Source organism: Delphinus delphis, chromosome 18, assembly GCF_949987515.2.
Source record: "Delphinus delphis chromosome 18, mDelDel1.2, whole genome shotgun sequence".
Taxonomy (NCBI): domain Eukaryota; kingdom Metazoa; phylum Chordata; class Mammalia; order Artiodactyla; family Delphinidae; genus Delphinus; species Delphinus delphis.
In genome coordinates, this window is record NC_082700.1 from 48629418 (window position 1) to 48652818 (window position 23401).

At 40.3% G+C, this 23401-nt stretch overlaps 1 protein-coding gene across 1 annotated transcript in view; it reads right to left on the reverse strand.

Moving 5' to 3' along the window:
• The window catches only part of TBC1D4 (TBC1 domain family member 4), an 88591-nt gene extending 66875 nt beyond the window's left edge, over window positions 1-21716 (reverse strand). Inside the window, exons 1-5 of the mRNA XM_059995632.1 lie at window positions 21632-21716; window positions 14705-15292; window positions 13165-13254; window positions 9747-9851; window positions 2094-2226 (exon numbers count right to left, since the gene is read on the reverse strand). Coding sequence (XP_059851615.1) covers window positions 2094-2226; window positions 9747-9851; window positions 13165-13254; window positions 14705-15247 — 871 coding nt within the window. The 5' untranslated portion in view covers window positions 15248-15292; window positions 21632-21716. The remainder of the gene's footprint in view (window positions 1-2093; window positions 2227-9746; window positions 9852-13164; window positions 13255-14704; window positions 15293-21631) is intronic.
• Between the last annotated feature and the right edge of the window lie 1685 nt (window positions 21717-23401).

Genomic DNA, 23401 nt, shown 5'->3' on the forward strand with positions numbered 1-23401 from the left:
CGTGTGAATCTTTTCCAGTTCACATGAACCCTTCATTTGCTCCCTTCAGATATATGCATACCTTGAAGCCAGGGAACCTTAAGTTTCACTCCCTTCATGATCTTGGAAGAGACCCTACTATTTCTGGATGTATAATGTGTATTCTTTCTTTCTTTTTTCAATTAACTTATTTTATTTATTTATTTTTGGCTACATCGGGTCTTCGTTGCTGCGTGCAGGCTTTCTCTAGTTGTAGAGAGCGTGGGCTACTCTTCGTTGCGGTGCGCAGGTCACTCATTGCAGTGGCTTCTCTTGTTGCGGAGCATGGGTTCTAGGCACGCGGGCTTCAGTAGTTGTGGCACGTGGGCTCAGCAGTTGTGGCTTGTGGGCTCTAGAGCGCAGGCTCAGTAGTTGTGGTGCATGGGCTTAGTTGCTCCACGGCATGTAGAATCTTCTGGGAACAGGGTTCGAACCCGTGTCCCCTGCACTGGCAGGCGGATTCTTAAGCATTGCGCCACCAGGGAAGCCCCTGTATTCTCTGTCTTTACAAAGGCCTCTAAAACTATAAATTTTTTTTCAGAGGAGTGTTTTTTAATATGATTTGTGTAATTTTCTACTGGTGCTTTTATCTTTTTCTTATAGATAATAACAGTCTTTACAAATTCTGAACAGCAATCTGCTGTTTGTTACTCAAACAGCATTTGTTACTGATCATTTAACTTCCAAGTAAGCAGTTGTTGTTGTGTAAAAATACTAAGATTTTATGAAGTCAAATCTGTCAATGTCTTCTTTTGGTAGTTTCTGCATTTCTGTGTCTTAATAAAGGCTTTCTTGTTTAGGGACAAAATAATATTTTTACTTTCTTTGAATGATTTTAGCATTTTGTTTGTTTGCATTGAGGACTTTGCTCCACCTAGAATGTATTTTGAGTAGGATAAGTGGAAGGAATCTTTGTCTCTTTGGATAGCAAATTGATCCAACGCCATTTCCTGAATCACTCAGCCTTTCCTCCTCAGATTTATAACATTCTCTTTACCATACACCAAAGAATGTTCCATTTTTGTAAAGTTTCCATGTATATTTGAAAATAAGGTGCATTCTGTAAAATTATAGTTATAAATTTTAAAATTTTGAGTATTACATTTAAATAGTGCTTGTTCACACAGTTGAGTGGATGTTCAATAAATACAGCTGTTCATCATCACTTTTCCCATGTGCCTATGATTCTCCTGCCTACTGAACAGATATCTCCATTTGCACTGACAGTGGCTCGTCCATTCTCTGCTTTGTTCTGGAGTCCACACTCTCCCCATCGACTCCAACACCTATCGTACTGATTGCATTTACGTGCTCACAAGCCTGTCTCCCACTCTAGACTCTAAGCTTCCTGAAGGCATGGTCCACATCTCAACCATCTCTGCATCCCCAGTGCCAAGCACACTGCCTGGCACGTGCTAGATGCTGAACAAGTGTTTATCAAATTGTGTGTCTTCTCTGGCACAGTAGTTTTCAACCATTTTTATTAGTAAGAGACAAGGAGAAGAAAGGGAAACTGAATCAGAGTCACCTCTTCCTCATGCTCTTCTCCCTCCTCAAAACACATTTTTTAAAAAAACTTGCTTTATGACATCATGCCTATTATCTGTGTGATTTTCAAACGACCCTGAAAAGCCAAGCAAGTTTCATTCTTGTTCTAAACCTTTAGGAAAAAAAGAACACATCATCGAGTGAGAAAGGAAAAAAAAAAAAGACTTAAACAGTCGATATTCTGGGATGGTTTTGCCTCTCTTCATTCATTCAACAAATATTTGGTCAGTTCCCACTTTGCACATAGCAGAGTCTTAGGAACTGTGGGAAATGCAAGCTCCTCCCTTGAGTCTGCCTTCGGAAAAAAAGTAAGAAAGAAAAAAGAAAGAGGAAAAAAAGCCAAGCACCTAGGAGAGACTGACAGCACAAATTTGACTAGACATGAGAAATGATTCTTGGGGTTCTCAGTTCACCTCAAAACAAAGAAGCATTCAATGACAGTAGCGACTTTCTCACTTCCCCAATGCCAAAGCAAACTTGTCTTTGCCAAGCAAACTCGTCTTTGCCAAGGCCAACTTATACTGTACCTTCAATCCTTTCACAGAGCTTATGCAAAGAGTGCATAGGGCAGGCCTCGCACAGCTTAATCTGGGTCTTGGCACTCTGCAGGGCAGCGGCCGTGCTGAAAGCCTGTTTCAGAGTCAGCATTACCTCATCAACCTACAAGAAGAAACAAAATCCAGGTCTATAAAAGTTTGCTTTCATGGTAACACATTAAAAGCCCAACAGCAATGTGAAACTTTGTTGATGCTGACTAAATACTAATAATGGAATTTTGATGACCACAGAGCTGGTAGTGAGAAAATAATGTCTCAAAGTTAGACCTTCAATTAATTATACATAAAATTGAAAACTGGATGAAATAAGACCATTTTAATGTGCATAATACTGATCTGTTACTTGAATGCCATTTTTGAATCCCACTCAGTGCTATGCTATGACAGTTAAGTGACAATCAGGTATTTGTTTTTTTTCTTTTTTTTTAAATTTTATTGGATTATAGTTGATTTACAATGTTGTGTTAGTTTCAGGTATACAGCAAAGTGATTCAGTTATACATATACATATATTCATTCCTTATCAGATTCTTTTCTCATATAGGTATCACAGAATAGAGTTCCCTGTGCTATACAGTAGGTCATTGTTGGTTATCTCAGGTCTTTGTTTAATTAAAGTACTTTATCGGATAAAGATTTCTTTGGAAGTTTTGTCTGCAATACATAGGGAGCAACAAAATAGGTTTAACAAATCACTTGTGTTAATAGGTATCTTATTTACTTTATCCTTTTGGATCATTTTTAGTGCAACAACAAGCGAACACGTGTTTAACCAAAGTTCTAGGGGGAAATGAGCCCAATAAATAATGTTGGGGGAATTCTATGAAGACTACTGGCCTTTTCTCTATGGCTTCTATTTATTTTCATTTGGCTTCTGATTTGTGACACTAAGAAGTTCTGCAGTCATGCTGCCTAATAGCTGGGTCTCAGCCCTAGGCCAGCAGCTTGAGAACTGCCAGGTAGTTTCTTCCTTGCTCTTCCAGTGACTCAGTCAAGAAGTTGGAATCTAGCATTCTGGTTTCCTGGTTGCTTCTTTGAGGTCAACTAACAGCTCATCCTCCAGGCATTGTCAAGCCGACTTCAGGCCAGGTCTCCTCCTCTGTGGCACAATCATCAGTGTAAAGTGTGGCTTTCTCACCCACTGTACAATTGAGACCAAAGTCTAAAACCTGCATGGGGAGCTATGAAGTACCAGGGCCTCATCCAAACTAGCTCTGATATTCAAAACCATTTACCATGCTTCATAAACCATGTTTTGTTTTGTTCTAGTTTTATTGCGGTAACATTGTTTTATGACATTAAATAAGTTGCATGGGTGCAACATTTAATTCAACTTCTGTGTACATTACAGTGTGCTCACCACCAAAAGTCTTGTTTCCATCTGCCACCATACAATTGACCCCCTTTACCCATTTTGCTCTCCCTCCCACCCCCGGCCCCTCTGGTAACCACCAATCTGTTTTCTGCAACTATGTGTTTGTTTTTGTTTTTTATACTTTGCATATGAGTGAAATCATACGGTATTTGTCTTTCTCTAACTTATTTCAGTTATCATAATACCCTCAAGGTCCAACCATGTTGTCATAAATGGCAAGATTTCATCTTTTTTGTGGCTGAAAAATATTCCATTGTGTGTGTATATACATATCACATCTTCTTTATCCATTAATCTGTCGGTGGGCACTTAGGCTGTTACCATATCTTGGCTATTATAAATAATGCTGCAATGAACATGGGGGTGCACATATCTTTTCAAATTAGTGTTTTTATTCTCTTTAGATAAATACCCAGAAGTGGAATTGCCGGATCACCTGGCAGTTCTATTCTTAATTTTTTGAGGAACCTCCATACTGTTTTCCATAGTGGCAGCACCAATGCACATTCAAACCAACACAGATGGCCAACAGGAACATGAAAAGGTGCTCAAATTCACTAATTATTAGGGAAATGCAAAACCACAGGGAGATATCGCCTCACATGTGTTAGAATGGTTATTACCCAAAAGACAAGAAACAACAAGTGTTGGAGAGGATGTGGAGGAAAAAGAACCCTCACACACATAACCCATTTTTAAAAAGACTCTTTAGGGCTTCCCTGGTGGCGCAGTGGTTAAGAATCTGCCTGCCAATGCAGGGGACATGGGTTCGAACCCTGTTCCCAGAAGATCCCACATGCCACGGAGCAGCTAAGCCCGTGCGCCACAACTACTGAGCCTGCGCTCTAGAACCCAGGAGCCACGACTACTGAGCCTGTGTGCCACAACTACAGAAGCCCGTGCTCCTAGAGCCCGTGCTCCGCAACAAGAGAAGCCACCGCAATGAGAAGCCTGCGCACCGCAACCAAGAGTAGCCCCCACTCATTGCAACTAGAGAAAGCCCGAGCGCAGCAACGAAGACCCAGTGCAGCCAAAAATAAATAAAAAAATAAAATAAATTTTTTAAAATTTTAAAAATAAAAAGACTCTTTATCCCCTTCCCTTATGGCCTGGTTTAAGAAAAAGCTACCATTTAAAGGATTCAATCTACTTCTGCATTTGAATGCCTGAAGAACCTGGAATAAAAAGAAACTCTATTCATCTGATATTACTAAAAGGAGAGTTCAAGCACCAAGCAGCCAGTCATCATTCGTTATGTTTTACTATATAACCATCTTTTTAAAAGGCTTATAAATAATTTCACAACATTCCATGCACAAAAAATGAATTATTCACAATCTGTTCTTTTATAACATAATTAAAAACAAAGAATTCTAATTCTTAAAAATAAAAGCACAAGCTTCCCTGGTGGCGCAGTGGTTGAGAGTCCGCCTGCCGATGCAGGGGACGCGGGTTCGTGCCCCGGTCTGGGAAGATCCCACATGCCGCGGAGCGGCTGGGCCCGTGAGCCATGGCCGCTGAGCCTGCACGTCTGGAGCCTGTGCTCCGCAGCGGGAGAGACCACAACAGTGAGAGGCCTGCGTACCGCAAAAATAAAAAATAAAAGCACTACATGCTTTAATGCCTTTGCATTTTCATTTCATTTGCCTTGTGATGTATTCAAAAGCAATTTCAATCACTTATGCAGATGTTTATTTCTGTTTTCTTGTTTCTCATTTATTTAAGGCACTGAAGGGGTCAGTCATCGGCTTAGCTTTCATGTAGGTTTATTATTTGCTATTTGGTAATACTGTGTTGCAAAAGGTCCCCAATGGATATATTGAACTTTCATATTTTCTTATCTATTTCTAGATGAACCAAGAGATCATTTCAATGGTGACTGAAATGTGGCTACCAATTTCTCCTAGCCATAAATATTACTAGAAACTTTATTCGACTTCTAAAATTTTAAATGTTTTACTTTTTTTTAATCTACCACTTTTTCCAGACGGCCTATAAATTCTCATATGGAATCAGAGCAACTAAAAGTTAAATTAGCATACTATGAATAACTTAATTGTTTTAGTTTAGATACAGCAACAACAACAAAATCCTAGGCAGTGTTAAAAAGTTAAAAGTAAAGGAATGGTTAAAGATAAATCAATCATATGGAACCAAAAAGAAAGTATTCTTAGTGTGACCATCAGGCAAAATTAAATTTCCAGAGAAAATTATAAGATGGAACAAAGAAAGTCAATTTGTGACATTAAGGTGAAAATCCATAATGAAGATAATGCTCATAAACATTTATATACCAAACTTAGGTGTTTTATAGCGTTTTAGAATAAGAATCACAGAATGTGTAAGGATGGAGAGGGGGAAGGGTAAGCCGGGACGAAGTGAGAGATTGGCATGGACATGTATACACTACCAAATGTAACAACAGCGGCATAGCACAGGGAGATCAGCTCGGTGCTTTGTGACCACCTAGAGGGGTGGGATAGGGAGGGTGGGAGGGAGACGCCAAGAGGGAGGGGATATGGGGTATATGTATATGTATAGCTGATTCACTTTGCTATAAAGCAGAAACTAACACACCATTGTAAAGCAATTATATTCCAATAAAGATGTTAAAAAAAAAAAGATTACCTAGTCTAATTCTCTGGAAAACTCTACACTCTTAACCCCATACAAATCCTGGGTCTCGGTACCCTGGGTTTTTGGGGGTTTTGTTTCGATTTGTTTTGTTGGTTATACTTTCCCTGGATACTGTTGTGTGCATCTGTGGAGTTCCACTTTGTCTATGAATAGTAGTCACTTCCATTTTTTTTCACACCTTTTAAATCACTTTTGGAGAAAGCAGAAATGATATGTTCCAGAAATCTCAAGGGTTGGTCAAACAAGTTTAAACCACCTGCCTTGAGATATTTTACAAAAGAGGGAAGGAAGGAAGGGAGGGAGGGACAAAGGGAGGGAGGGAGGGAGGTGCACAGAGCATCCAAACCTTGCACTGTAACCCTCCAGGGCCCATCAGAACTCTATTCTATACTGCTTATCAATTCATAGCAATTGCTACAAAGAAGCAACAGAAAATGCTAGCTATATATTTTTTGCACTCAGAGAAGACAAATCAGCATGTGTGGTTTTGCAATATTTTGTCTTTCACAACAGCCAAGCCACATCAATCGTAATACTGCTTAGACCTGTAATATTTGACCGTTTGTTTTACTCTAACGTCAGCTGCATGAGCCAGCCTCCTTTATACAGGAAATGTACATTTAATTTTTCCTCTATCTTGCAGTTCTGATGCCTCACCGTTCATTTAAGGTGCTTACAGATAAAAGTAGAGTAAACAGGATTTCAAAGATTCCAGCATAGGCCCATTCTTAAGAATAATGATGCCAAAATAAGATTCTCAGGCAGCTTCAATGTAATATGAAGACATTCTCAGCCAGTCTAGTCTGTTGCCTTAGTCACAGAGCTTCTTAAGGTGGAAAAATGCAGCGTGTTCCCAGACTTTCTACTCTGACTCCGTTTCGAAAACTCATTCTACACGCAGGAGGGTAAAATGAAAAGACTAAAAAATACAAACAAAACTTTTAAAAGAGATTGGAAATCAGAAGGTTTTACAGTTTTCCTCTTGGTGTCGGTTATCCAGTAATCAGAGATTAACCAGCACCTAGAAAGTGACTGCCTGAAGTTCTGAGTAACACACTCCATCACTCAAAATACACTTAACAAGCAAGCCCTGCTATCCTAGAAACTACTGGTGGATACAACAACCATAAGGACGGTCCTAACCTTGTAGGATTCACAGTCCAGTGGAGTAGAAAGTTATGTGAACAAATAAATAAGATAAGGGACTTGCAGGAACTGCCGGAGATCTATGAATAAGATGTGCTGACAGCACTGACAACAAAACAACCAAAGGACTCAATTCCTGAGAAAGGGTGTTAGAAAAGGCTTCCCTAGGAGGTGATCTTTTAACAGGATCTTTAAAAATACACAGTAGCAAAGAAGGGGAAGGGGATTAAAGTCACAGCAAAGCCAAGCCAGGCCTGCTTCCCATCCAATGAAGCAGCCGGAAAGAGAATACGAAAACAGATAGAGACATACACAATCTCTTTGTATAGCAGCCAGGTGGACCCTTGAGGCTGGCACGATCAAATCCCCCACCTGACCGTATGAAAGCAGCAAGCCCTGGCTCTGGTCTCCACTGACTGGCAGACCCCTCACTGCATGCAGCCAACAGTGACCTCAGAACTTCAGAGGCATTTCTGTGAGCCCCGCCTCTCATGTACTTCCTTCATCTCATGTGTCCTGTGCACGAACCATCTGCTGCTTCAGTAGCAAGCCAAATAAAAGCAACATCACACCAGTCATCACAGCAGCTTCTGCAGTCTGGCCTGGAGACAGCTGAGGACACGGAATAGCACGTGTGAGGACACAGTCATGAAAGGGCAAGCTTTCTGGTGAGCGCTGGAGAAGAATGAGGAAGCCCCTTCTGCCACACTAGACAATCTAGATTTTGTCCGTTAATAAGGAGGCATAAGCTGGCCCCTAGTGAGAGAATTTTGTGAGAAAAAATATATATATAGCATAAGGTAGTAAGTGGATAGATGACAGATTAAACCAGTGGCAGGGAGACTAGTTAGGACACTAATGCAATGGTCTTAGTAAAGGAGATGAATGCCCAGACTTCATTCCAAACAGAGAGGAAAAGGAAGAGAGATGGATATAAGGGACATTTCTACCTTTGAGTTTATAGGATTTGGTGAACAAGTGGATCTCGATGGTGCAGGAGAACGCATTATGGTTTCTAAATTGGAAAGTTGCGTAACTGGAACTGCCAAAACAATAAAATACGGGATATACAACAGGTTTTGCAAAGGTTGGAGAGCAAGGATCTGCAACGTGGTGGAAGAATCAGCCTTAGACAGGAGGACGGACAGAGGAGGGAAGGAGGAGAGGAGAGCTGGGCAGGGGATGGGTGAGGAGAGGGGCAAGATTACCTGACATTCTCATTTTCTACCCAACTCTTGGTTGGCATTTTCCAGGGTTGTGGCCTTGGTTCTCTTTGGCCTTCTCTCTTTTCCTTCCCCCTGGGTGCTCATCCAGCCCCATGCCTTCAACTATTCTTTACATAACAACTCTCAAACTTCTATCCCGAGCCCTGAACTGAACCTATAATACAGTGGTCACCTGGATATCAACAGGTGGATTTTTCACTGGTATGGCTAACTATCTAGAGTGAGAACAAAACTCAAATGGATCTCTCTTGAGTAAGAAACTTAGCGATAGAGTGCTATATTCCCTAGTCAGAAAGTGTCTTTGTACCAATTCATTCCCATTTCTTCATTACTTCTTCATTATTCCTCAACTCTGTGTCCACACTGGGAATGTGGAAGGCAAGAGTTAGCAGGAAGGAAGGCAACGTGCATACAGAAAATGAGGAGAATGCTGCCCGGCTTACTCTGTATATGTCTAAGTGGTGTGTGTTTCCCTGGGGAAAATCATTGTGGGAGGATTTTATGTCTGAGCAAATGCTCTGCTTCAAAGAATGGTAATGCATATAACTAAAGGTTTGTGTTAAAATGGTTAGGAAAGATAACACAAGTGGAAGAATATGGAAAATGTTTTAGGGGAAAACATCAACATATTTTTAGTCACTCAGATCTATTTCCAACTTTGCCTTACATATTTCTCCTTAAACTCTAACTGCTCCCATTTAAGGGTCGGGGGGAGGGATAGGAGTGGTGCAAAGTAAAATTGACTTCTAAATTCCAAAGAAAGAAATTGAAGGCTAAAATGTGACCATAAAGAAAGTATTTTTAAAATGAGGACAGGGGCTGATGGAATAAAAAGGAAAAAACAAAACCGTTCTCTACCCTGAGGAAATAAGCATTATCTACTCTGAGATGTTATAGCAGTTGAGAGGATCAGAGGTCTTCTCTATCTTCTTACATGAGCAATGGAAAGAGTAACAGCTCTTCTCCTGTTATTAGGCTTTTCCTACCTTTTAAAAATACTCCTGGTAACATTTCCAGATTTGTTAAACTCAAGAAAATCACCTAGGCTTAAAAATTACCAGGACAAGTTGTTTTTGTTTTTCTGTTGTGGTGCTGTTTCAAAGGGCAGAAACCTATTTCTAGACGCGCTCTTCTTTTTCGACGGATGGCCGTTCTGTGAGGCTTGGGTTCATCAGAGACGACTCTCCCATCAGCCGGAGGTGTGGGCAGGAGCCCGTGGGCAGCAGTCACCCCACTTACCAGAGATTCGCTGGCACACTGGAACACGTAACAGATATACTGGCTCAGCCCGGGCTCCGGCAACTCCCGACAGATAAAGCCAAAGTGATCAACATGCTTTATACCCTAGAGAAGGAAGAAGGGCAGTGTTTATGGGATTATGTCCTTTTAACCAACACTATAGAAATAGTTCTGTGCTTTCACACTTCCATGAATTTCTCCTTCACAGCACTGTGACAGGGGACATAATGCCAGAGCAAACTTATTCGGTGGTCTTTTGATACATAAAAAAGGGTGAGACCAGCTCAGAGTTTTTTTTGTTTCTGGCAAACACTCTGTGACTCAGGGCCACAAGAGGAAAAATATGATGGCATGACCCACTGTCTCTTGTAATAAAAACCGCTACTCAGTGTTTGCAAGTAATGGAGTTTTCAATTTATTGGTCATCTTTGAACGGGCAGTCTGATGATTCATTATAAACGCTGTTCTTGTTTATATGAGGCTAAGAATCATTAAAACTGACAATACTCTAATTAAATGGCATGCCATCCCCTAAAGCATGCATTAAAAATACCAGAATGTTTGTCTATTGATAGACATTCAAGGAGCCACAAGTGTTAGAAGATGAATACATTAAAGAAATTATTGCAGATGTCAACTAGCCAGATTCACAAATCTGTACTTCCTGAACACAGGCTAAATAACCTCAGCTACACTTAATACAAGATTCTGAATCATCTGAGCATTTCGATCGCCCTGAATACATACACACCAATTAGTAGACAGCACCTTGTTATTTTAACAGAAAGCACAGTACTTTGAAAAGTCATGAAGACAAAAAATTTGAAGTTGTCCTGCAATCACCTGAATCCCAGAGAAAGGAAAACAGACTTTGGAATCAGACAGATTTGTGCTTCAGCCTTGGTTCAATCAATCTACCAGGTATGAGATATTGTGCTGCGTTGCTAAAAAGTATCTCTGAGGTTCCATTTCTCATCATAAAATAATAGTAATGGTACCTATTCTAAGAAATTTTTCAGATTTAGAACTAAGAAATATCTTAGTTCCTGGCATGTTTGGTAAACAGTAACCACTATTCTTGTAATAAGAAGCTCAACCTACCAAATGGCTATGGAAAAAGGAAATCAACTCCGATAAAAAGTAAAAAAGTCAGTAAGGAGGAGCGAGGTTACAATCCATGAGGTGAAAGTAAATTCCATCTGATACAACTCATTCGTGATTAAAGAATATCTTTTACTAGCTTGGTACTAAATGGGAAAAATGCACAGGACCTCATTAGCTCAGCAAGTTTTCGGGCAGTGGTAATGTTTCCAGTAAAGAAAACCATTCCCTTATTCCTCATGCTTGCCAGGGAAACAGTCCTACCGATTTTGAAGAAAGAAACATTTGTAGGTGTGCATGTGTTAAAAAGCACTCCTGTTCCCAAATGTGGCCACCCTCTATCAGTACAATTCTGTGGAAAGAAATAACAGGAGTTGGGCCACTCAGTGAGAAGCAGAAAGTTAACTTGACAATTATTCTGATCAAAGGTCTTTGCACAAATTTTCCTCATATTTTTGTTTGATTCTTCTTCTGAATTCTTAGAACACAAAGCTTGCTTTAAAAAAAAGGAAAAGCAAAAATCTTGTTTGAACTGCCAGATTTATAGATTTGGTTTGGCGGGTTCTTTTTCTTTCTTTCTTTCTTTTTATTTTCCTTTAGCTGTTCAACGAACATTGCTAGTTTTCTTTCTGGGAGAAACATTGTTAGTTTCTTTCTGGGAGGGGGGTGGGGGGAGAAGCACAGCCTTTTCAGATGACTCCTCTTGCTTTGGGGAACAGGAAGTACACTGGTTTGTACACCACTCTCTCCCCAATGCTTGGCATAAGGCCCAACATGTAGAAGCATTCATTCAACATTTATTGAACACCTAAGCATCAAGCTCTGTCTTAACACATCTTATTCTCTGATGCCCTAGAGCAGCGGTCCCCAACCTTTTCGGCACCAGGGACCAGTTTCATGGAAGACAATTTTTCCATGGACAGGGGTGGAGGGGGCAAATATGGTTCAGGTGGTAACGCGAGCGATGGGAAGCAATGGGGAGCAATGGGGAGCGGCAGATGAAACTTCACTCCCTCGCCCCCCCCCACTCACCTCCTGCTGTGCGGCCCGGTTCCTAACAGGCCTCGGCCCGGGGGTTGGGGACCCCTGGCCTACAGAATAAGACACCTGCCCTCACAGAGCTTATGATCACGCGGGGACCCCCAGGAAACATGTAGTTACAAGAATGCTTAATAAATACTTTGTTAAAGTGAATAATCTTTCTACCACATTTTTTGTCCTTTAAGTAGGAATTTAGAAATTTGCAATATATTCTTCCTCTAGTCAGATGCTGCCTCTCTAAACGACTAGAGTAGAATATAATAGAATAGAATATAATTTTATGTCTCCATATAACAGAACAAATATTGAAACAAAATACTAGAAGTGAAACCACATTAGCTGAGGCTGAGGAGAGTAATTAACAAGATGTACAAAAGCTTATCATTTTCAAAGGGAAGAACGTCGGGATATCATACCTATGGCAATGCGAACTCCAAAATTAAAACTTAAAAACAAGAAAAAGTCAGACTATTTTTCAACATTAAAATATAGGAAAGGGCCTTGGCAAGATCCAGGCCCCTGAAGGTACACCTAAGGCACATTGCTAGGAAAGAAGTTACTGCTTCTCTGTTCCAGGGACCTCCTCAGAGGCATCCTTGCATTTTTAACTTTCCCATATTCAGCTTTAGGTACTCCCTCTGCTCCAACATCTTCGGAAATTCTTTCTAGGTTTGCCATACATTTAGGTAGCTCTAACAATTATATAGATATTCTAAATTATTACTATGGTACTTAGGACACTGTGCCTAATATGATCTTGAACACACATAGTTGTATAGATTATTTTTTAAACTTTCAAATACGTAATATGAGAATTAAAAATAAGTAAAAGGACAAAGATACATATCAAAACCTTCTTTTCAAACTTTAGCATTTACATGTATAAACTTGAAAGTACTAGTTCTTTTTTTTACCTACTACAATATAAAGAGCAATCATGACTCAGTGATGCCCACAAGACCTACTGCTCAAGATGCTGAGGAACACTAACTGTGAAGATATTTTCTAAAGAACTCACCACCCCAAAACTTCCTTCCATGACACCAGGAAACAGGGTTGATGAAAGTGAGGACAAGATTATGATAATGAGGAACCTGGACAGGATTTTCTTATTGGCAGTGACCCAAGCACATGAACACTCTTAGTTTAAGACAAATCTACTTAAGAAATGCTTTTAAGAATAAAATCTGAAGGGGTTTAAGCCCAGTTATTTTGTTAATTTAGAAACAAGCTTTAATTGGTTTCTTCAAATACTATAATCTACTTCAGTACATACCTGGGAACAAGAAGAGATATCTTTAAAATTCTTCTCAAGCACAAGTGATTTTGTGTCTGGACTGATAAGGTTTATCTCAAACCGTCCAACCTTAAAAATAAAATTATTCCACTTAATTTCAACTTATCAAGAACCTAACATATTACTTTACAGTTAAATATTTGACTAATAATACAGATTCAAATGCTGTATCCCAGACATACATATTCACATTGGATTCACATCCAATCCAACCAAATCTACAACCCCAATTATCAGCTGTCTGAAAACATTTCTTCCTTTCATCTAGAAATCATGAAAGTTAAGTTGGTCTTAATTTACAAGAAACCATTTTTTTTCCAAATTAGAAATTGTTCTTTTCAAAAAGATGCAACCTTTCCACACCTTATGTTTTCTAAAAATACTAAGTATTTAATTACAATTTATAATCATACTTTCTCACAAATGATCAACAGAAAGATATACTTGCAATTGGGCAGATAAATTTTAAAATTTTTTAAATAAACAACCATTTAGAAAAAATTAACAACATGGACTCTGGCTAGCTAAGAAAAAGAACAAATCCAGTAGCCCAAACAAGAGAGGAAACTCAGTTAACATATCACCACAGGAAAGACTATAGACACTTTAATTACATGCCTAGAGTTACCAAGAACAAAACAGAACAAAACCACCATGAACTTCTGATCAAGCAAATATTACATACTGGGACTGTTTACCAAGGTACACTGTGCAACTTCCTTCTCAGGGGCTCTTTGCAACGGGATAAAAGGGCAGTCACTCCTTTTTTCAAGAAAACTCAAATCTGAGGAAAACTCAAATTAATCTTCAAAGCTGAGGAGTAATTAAAGAATCTCTACAGGGCATTGTTAAGAATTAAGTTCTTTTAAGTGGAACTGGACATTTTCAAAAACTACTTTTTAGAATTAAGAATCATCTTTTACACCTATAATACAGCTTGCACCAAATCATTTTAATAACTGGTCTAATAAATTATCAGGCCTGTGATGTTTCTTTAACCGTCTCTTTTGTATGACAGAGTAAATTGGTGTATTCTCATCTGAAAATACACCTATGAGTCTCTGGACTTTTCTTTCTTTTCTCTCTAGAAAATTCTTTCTCCATCATGAAGATTCACACGCTCCCAGATTCACATCTTCAAACCCTTCATAAGATTGACTTTTTGCAGTCATTTAAAAAAATAACATTTATTTAAGAATCAACCTAAGGCAAATGCTGGTGATGCTAAGAGTAATCTATTCTTATTTCCCCAACAACTTTCCGTGATGTACTGAAAGTGCATCTCTCTTCCTCTCCCTTCCCTGCTCCCTTTTTTCTTACATTCCCCGTCTGCCTCTCACCCCTTCACAACTTTCCTTTGTTTGCTGTCTTTCTCCACCTGCCTTATCTGCTTCCCAAGGGATATGACAGAAAGGTTGGATGCTTGCAGAGTGAGGACCAGGGAAGAGCTGGCCGCCCAGCTGCTTCCGTCTAGCAAAGAATGGGGAAACACCCCGAGAGCACGCGGCCAGGGCAGCACCTGAAACAGCATCGTTCTGTTCTTCTCCGAATCCGAGGGCTGGACGTGGCTGGGCGCGCTGGCATGCCTCCTCCGCGGCTGCGTTTTCTGGCTGTTGTCCTGAACTTTCCTTTGCAGGACACCGGTGACGCTGCTGCACCGAGACCGGAACTCCTGCTGTTCATCAAAGCCAGAATCTTCCAAAATCCGCTCAGGGAAGCCGACTCGAGAGCTGGACGGCCCAGGCTGGCTGGGCGCGGCGGGGAAGACGGGGTGGGTGTCGTTGACGCCATCCCCTTCCTCGGACAGAACGTCGGCGGGGGAAGCGGGAGCCAGGGCCTCCGACACCGCCGGGTCCTCGCCGGCATCCGCGGCGCGCGGCTCGCCCTGGACCCGCAGGCGCTGCCGCTCGTGCAGGCTGAACTTCTCGATGCAGTCGTCGATGAGGCTGGATGGCGCCTTCTTGTGGGTCACGGTCACCTTGCCACAGTACAAGACCTCGAACTTCTGTGAGTTGTAAAAGGCGTCCTCGTTGTCTTTGCTGGGTTTGGCATCCTCTTTCATGGCAGCTTTCGATAACTGCCTTATGCTGCTGATAACATCGGGAACCTGGAACAGAATTCAAAAATCCTCACTTCAGTTGAATATTTAGAGATCGTATATGTTTACCTAGACCTGTTATTATCACAGAATGCACGCTCATCCTAAATGATAAAATAAAGAGACTAATAGATCCTACATAAAATAAAGCATAAACTTAAATTACACTATCGGACATAGTGATTTAAGGATAAGATTGGAATTTTCTATCACTTTTATACTTTCTCCTTTTAAATGTATTCGTTTCCTAAAAACAAAACCATGAAACTATACAGGCCACTGCAACCTTTAATAAATCATCATAACATAACCTTTGAGTACTTTTAAAATGTATTATAAGGGATCAAAAGGTTAAAAATTAAATTTAAATATAAAAGTAAAGTGTAACATGCTAAGGTACCAACCACGACTGAGATAAATAAATTATTTAATTAAATTATTATGAGCCTCAGCTGAAAGGAACCAAAGCTTCAACAATGAGGCTAAAATTAACTTTCTGGATGAAGAGGTTAAAATCCAGACACCCCTCACCAGCATTAGCCATCAGGGAAAATGCAAATATAGACCACAGGAAGATACTATTTCATATCTATTAGAATGGCTAACATCAAAAAGTCCAAGTGGGGCTTCCCTGGTGGCGCAGTGGTTAAGAATCCGCCTGCCAACTCAGGGGACACGGGTTCGAGCCCTGCTCCAGGAAGATCCCACATGCCGCAGAGCAACTATGCCCATGCGCCACAACTACTGAGTCTGCAAGCCACGACTACGGAAGCCAGTGCGCCTACAGCCCGTGCTCCGCAACAAGAGAAGCCACCGCAGTGAGAAGCCCGGGCACCGCAACAAAGAGTAGCCCCCGCTTGCCCCAACTAGAGAAAGCCCGCGCACGGCAACAAAGACCCAATGCGGCCAAAATTTAATTAATTAATTTGAAAGTCCAAGTACCCGCAAGGATGTGGAGCAACAGGAACTCTCATACACTGTGTGCAGAAATGTAAAATGGCCCAGATACCTCAGGAGTTTGGCAGCTGCCTGGGAGTTAAACATAGATCTCACAACCCAGTCATTCCACTCCGAGAGATTTAGGTGAAAGCCCTGAAAACGTATGTCCACAAAAAGGCTTGTACACAGGGCTTCCCTGGTGGCGCAGTAGTTGAGAGTCCGCCTGCCGATGCAGGGGACATGGGTTCGTGCCCCGGTCCGGGAAGATCCCACGTGCCGCGGAGCGGCTGGGCCCGTGAGCCATGGCCGCTGAGCCTGCACGTCCGGAGCCTGTGCTCCGCAACAGGAGAGGGCACCGCAGTGAGAGGCCCGCGTACCAAAGAAAAAAAAAAAAAAAGGCTTGTACACAAATATTCATAGATGCCTTAGTCACGATACCCCCAAACTGGAAACAACCCGAATATTCATCGACAACTGAATGCTCACTAATTGTCAGGGAAAACCACGATAAAATATCACCTTACACTTGACAGGATGACTATCATCAAAAAGACAAGATATAACAAGTACTGGGGGAGGATGTGGGAAAAAGGAAACCCTTGTGCATTGTTGGTAGGAATGTAAATTGGTGCAGTCACTTTGGAAAACAGTATGGAGGTTCCTAAAATATTAAAAATAGAACTACCATATCATCCAGCAATTCCACTTCTGCGTATATATTCAAGAGAAACAAAATCACTCTCTCGAAAAGATACCTGCACCCTCATGTTCATTATTGTGCACAATATTGTGCATTATTCACAATAGTCAAGACATGGAAACAATCTAAGTCCACCTAAGTGTCCGTCAAAAGATGAATGGATAAAGACACTGTGATAAATATTATTTAGCCATAAAAAAGGAAATCCTGCCATTTACGACATGGATGGACCTTGAGGGCATTATGCTAAGTGAAATAAGTCAGACTGAGAAAGGTAAATACTGTATGATCTCACTTATATGTGGAATCTTAAAAAAAAAAAAACCTCATAGATAAAGAGAACAGATTGGTGATTGCCAGAGGCAGGGGAGGGAGGAATGGGAATGGATGAAGGTAGTAAAAAGGTACAAACTTCCAACTATAAGATAAATAAGTTCTGGGGATGTAATGTACAGCATGGTGGCTAGAGTTAATAATACTATATTGTATATTTGAAACTTGCTAAGAGAGTAGATCTTAAAAGTTCTCACAAGAAAAAAAATCTATAACCATGTGAAGTGAGTGATGTTAATTAAACTTATGGTAATCATTTTGCAATATATACATGTATCAAATCATTAAGTTGCACTCCTTGAACTAAATACAATGCTGTATGTCGATTATATCTCAATAAAACTGAAGAAAAAAGTGAAAGGATGAACAAAAGATGGTACATTCATACAAAATGAAATACAACTCATTATCTCTCATCTGGTTTTCTGCAATAATCTTTTAACTGGTGTCCCTCGCCCCCTTCAATCTACTCTCAAAAGTAGAAAGGATTCCTTTTTAAACTTGTCATGTTGCTCATCTGCAAATCCTCCAAGCTCCCCATTTCATTAAGAGTAAAAGACAAAATCCCTACAATGTCCTACAGGGCCCTCACCCTCTGCATTTGACATACATATAGATTAAATGTGCACTGTGGCTACACATCTTCCATGTGAGCGTCAGACAGTCGACCTGGATTTCGTCTTTTCCTTCTCACCTCGTTTCCTCTGACCTTACTCCTCCCAGCAACCCTCTCTCACTCACTCTGCTCCAGCCCCACTCGCTTCCTAGCTACTCTTTGAACATGCCAGGCAGACTCCTCCCTCAAGGTCTCTGAACTCCAAGTCCGCCCCCAGATAACTGGACGGCTCCCTCCTCATCTCGTTTAAATCCATGCTCTAATGTCACCTTGAGGCAACATCCATCCCCTAAACCAAAACGCACACACACAGAGACACACTCTGACACAGCCAGCATTCCCCCGGAATTTTCCCCCATTTTATTACTCTCTATAGCACTTACCTCTTTTAACATTCTGTGTAACTGATTTGCTAGAATGTAAGCCCTAGGAGGGTGGTGATTTCTGTTTCTTTTCCCACATTTTTTCCTTGTATCCCCAAAGCCTAGAGTAAGTCCTGGTACAAAGTAGATCCTCAATATGTGGACTGGGGGGGAAAAACTTTTTTTGGTAATTTCTACCTTTGGAAAAAAGAGATCATCTTATATGCAGGGTTACTTTCACATTCAGACATACAAGGTATTTCTTCCAATATTCTAGCACCAATTCTAAAACCAGAATTTCTTCTCTTTCACATAACTCTTTGGGATATACTGCCAGAACATTCACAGTTTAAAAATCACAAGACTTTCAGCTTGCTAGTAGAGTATTTCCTATGAAAGAATAAAGTCCAAATGCTATAGTTTCAATGACTCACCCCAAACATTGGACATATCTCCAGGGAAGTCAGATGCTTTGTACTAACACATGATCAACAACCTTAGACCTCTGTCATTTTGTTTTTGCCTTAGTGTCTGACAAGGGCCAAAGCTATGGAGACTGACCTAGACATTCAACCCTGAAAAAAGTACAATGATTCTCGTGGGTTAGGCAAAACCCTAAAACAGATGGCTCCCTCCTTCCTCACTAACCATATTTCGTTAAATACTTTTCATCTGATTTTACAACCCTAGTGCACCTAAATTTCCAAAGCGTCTCTATGGAGTGCAGAATAAGAAATATTATCTGTAGGATTTTTTTTGAACCTGCAGAATTTTGATCTTGTCACAAATATTTTAATGAGTATTAGAGTTAATTCTATCAAGACTGAAAATAAAGTCAGTTTGACCTTAGTTGTATCAATTCCTCTATATTATAAGTTTGTACTTTTTCTCATGGAGAGCTGTTATGTGAAGAACTGATTAGTGGCTGAATTCCTATAGTCTCACAGGACATTTCCCTGTGACCACAGGTAGAAGCTCAATACCTAAATATAATTCAGTTAATGACCCAGTTCATAGAAGCAAAGCTTATCATCTTGACTAAACTGAGTAGGTAATTTAATCTTCCAATAATTTGAATTGTTAACTGCACCATAAAACATAGATTCTAGTTGCCTTTAATATCTTCTCTCAGGTCATGACTAAACGCAGCTTTCAATGACCTGCAAAGAGGCTGGCCTGTGAAACTGATCTAACAACATTCAGCTCTGTTATTGCTTATAAGTGGAACACACACATGTAAGTTAACAATACACAGCCCCTGCCTACACACTCAGAGCCCATACCAGAAGGGACACACTGATAAAGAAAGGACAGTAGAATATCCACAGTGGGAAACTGAGTTATCAGAGAACCATGAAGACTTCCTGAGACATTTATTTGAGATCAATCAGAAGCAACACAAGAGAAACACAAAAGCTCTATCCAGGGGCTTCCCTGGTGGTGCAATGGTTGAGAATCTGCCTGCCAATGCAGGGGCCATGGGTTCAAGCCCTGGTCTGGGAAGATCCCACATGCCGCGGAGCAACTAGGCCCCTTAACCACAACTACTGAGCCTGCGCGTCTGGAGCCTGTGCTCCACAACAAGAGAGGCCGCGATAGTGAGAGGTCCGCACACCGCAATGAAGAGTGGATCCCACTTGCCACAACTAGAGAAAGCCCTCGCACAGAAACGAAGACCCAACACAGCCAAAAATAACATAAATAAATAAATAAAAAGTTTTTTTAAAAATGCTTCCCTGAAACCAATTCAGGAGTTTGGGTTTAAAAAAAAAAAAAAATCTCTATCCAGTACTTGCACATACACAAGACATTTTGGGAAAACACTATTCTCCTATAGGACAGTGTTAACTGACATATATTTAGATTTTGATTTAGATGTGTTTTTGAATGAATTTGACTCCTTGCATGTATCACATCTTTCAACGTCTTTTTTTCTCTTTACCGTTAATGCTATAAGCTCCTAAGTGAAAGACTGAGTTGTGGTGATTTTGTGTCTTACTAGAGTTCTTCCATATGACCACTGGGAGAGAATTCTGTGCTCAGAAAAAACTGAGTGACAGTTGTCAGCAAACAAAAATATACAAATAGTGAACAACCACCTAGAATCCTGATGAAAGCTCTCCAGGATTGAGATGGGGTTAGTCAACTCCTGTTGATAACACAAGAGAGATCTGGCACTCCTCAGAATAGAGAGCTGAGGCTTTCCACTCTGCTCAGTGCTCACCCCAACTAGGAAGTGAATGTGTGTTGCAAGAATGTCTTCAGATGCTAGGAGACACCTCAAGCTACACGCTCGGGGTTCGTACTCTAGTTATTAGTACTCTGGCTACGAATAATGCAACTGCTTAGAATCTGCCTACGTCTCACAGAGTCTGATGAAAATTCAATGCCAATTCAAGGCAAAGTTTTTATTGTATGGCAGCATATAATTTTAACACAAAATAACAATAATGAAAAGGGAGTTAATGATCCCTCTACCCAGGAATTAAGAGATTTCTTCTCTCTCCCCTGATCTGCCAGGAATTTGTGTCATTCTGCTTTCTAGAGTTTCCTTGCCAGTAAAGTAAGGGATGAGAAAGATGCTCAACAAGATCTCACCTAAATCCAAATTTCTATGGGTTTATTTTAGCATTGATGTCAATATAGGAACAAAATAATGTACATTAAAAGAAGATGGAAGGGGGCTTCCCTGGTGGCGCAGTGGTTGAGAGTCCGCCTGCCGATGCAGGGGACACGGGTTCGTGCCCCGGTCCAGGAGGATCCCACATGCCGCGGATCGGCTAGGCCCGTGAGCCACAGCCATTGAGCCTGCGCGTCCGGAGCCTGTGCTCTGCGATGGGAGAGGAGGCCACAGCAGTGAGAGGCCCGCATACCGCAAAAAATAATAATAATAATAAAATAATAAATAAAAGAAGATGGAAAATCATCTCTAGTATTAAGCCAGAAATATTGTAAGTCATTGACATTATTCACTTCCATTGACACACAATAACCAATTTCAACAAGCGATAAAATAAATGGGGCTTTTTTCAAATGTCTCATGATATTTAGAAAAAGCACAGGGCCACCTTTGGCTAGTATTCTGTCCTTACACCTTCAGTGATCTCACTAAAAGAATATAAGCTCAAGTATCAAAATTCAGACATTAAAGCAATTCCTCACTCTAGAGAAAAAAAAAATTGCCACTAGATTCCTGGATGTCAGGCTGTTGTTTCTCATTAATTAATTATCATAATTAGTTATCACATTCCAAGAAATCCAATGGTATTGTAAAAACTACACTTCGCCTGACTTCACAAGGAAATAAATTCTACAAGTACCACACACTGATGTTTAAAGTCCTAAGCAAACCCAAGGGAAAGAAGTCTGGATACTGAAAAAGCACAAAGGAAAGATACCTTTGGTCAGGAAGCAAGCTGAAATTTGGAGTCGTCCTCCAAGAGCAGTGAATATGCCAAACTGATGTAATCCTTAGTATTAGCTCTCTGTCGCACTTAAGAAGTTCTCTTTCATTCCAGATAAGCCAGCAGTAATTTTGCTGCATTTGTTCAAGTCGATGTTATCACTGTGCAGCCAATTATAAAACTTCCCGGGAATAACCGTTATTGCTTCAAAAGTAAAGTATTTCCTGACTCTGCAATCAGGAAACACACTGATTGTTCAGGGCTAAAGAACAGACTCTCTAGCTTTCTTTAAAAAGAAGCATTTTAAATTTGAGTACCCCTGTCTTTCTTATGCTGTTTAAATAATCACGTGTCCAAGGCTTATTAATTATGAAGGTAGGAGAAAATCAATCTATAATACAATGTCTTCTTTCTTCATAGAGTTCATTGATAAACAGATGAACTTCAGCAAACATTTAAAAATGGATACAAATATGAATATGAAAATAAGCCTCTTAGGACATATTTAAAGCAAAAAAAATAACTGGGTAAATTCTTTCACAATGGACATGAGCTTGGCTGCTTGACTCATTATTAATCTTTTTATAATAATTATAGTAGGCACAGCAAGATTTTGATAAGCCCAAAAAAGAGGGAAAAGGTGTAAAAAACAGTTGAGGAAAAAATACTAGGAAACATTTCAAGTAAATTGCAAAAACCCTGCCAAATGAGAAGAATTCATCATTTAAACTAGTCTCAATCAAAGAGAGACAGTAAGGAAAAGAAATGTATTTGCTTTGGAAGTAATACATGCCATTAGGGACGGATAGATTTCCTTTCTAATTCTGTTTTACTTAAGAAACTATTAAGATCAGTTCAGCATTTTGAGAAAAGACTGATTTGCTTTTGGAAGATATATACGTGCCATGAAATAGTTCATTTACATTAAGGAAAAAAATCACCATTATTTAAGAACCCATGAAGATGTTCCAGCCCCAGTTACTTTGGAAGAACACTCAGTCTGTGTTGTCATTTTTAAGGTGACGTTGTCTGACAATCTCAATAAGAAATAAAACTGATTTTTAAACCATTTTCACTTTTATCCAAAAGTACTTCAGTGATTCTTTAATATATAAACTATTATTTTAAAGTAAACCTTACACAGTAAAAAAGAGGTCTAATTATCACTAGGTCTAGAGTCAAAATCGACTGGAATAATGCAGTGGTCTTAAAATCACAGAATTTAAAAGTTGAAGGCACTCTTATGGAATCACCCGTCCCCACTATCTTGTTTTACAGATGGGGAAACAAACAGTTTACATTAAAAGTTCAACCATGGGGCTTCCCTGGTAGCACAGTGGTTAAGAACCCACCTGCCAATGCAGAGGACACGGGTTAGAGCTCTGGTGGGGGAAGATCCCACGTGCTGCGGAGCAACTAAGCCCGTATGCCACAGTTACTGAGCCTGCGCTCTAGAGCCCATGAGCCACAACTACTGAGCCCACGAGCCACAACTGCTGAAGCCCATGCACCTAGAGCACATGCTCTGCAACAAGAGAAGCCACCGCAAGGAGAAGCCCGCACACCACAAGGAAGAGTAGCCCCCGCTCACTGCAACTAGAGAAAGCCCGCATGCAACAAGACCCAGCGCAGCCAAAAATAAATAAATAAAATAAATAAATTTATAAAAGAGAAAAAAAGTTAAACCATGAAAGAATAATGAGATTACAAGTAACGAGACTCTTTGGCGCCAAAGAAAGCAAGAATATCTCTACTACTTACACT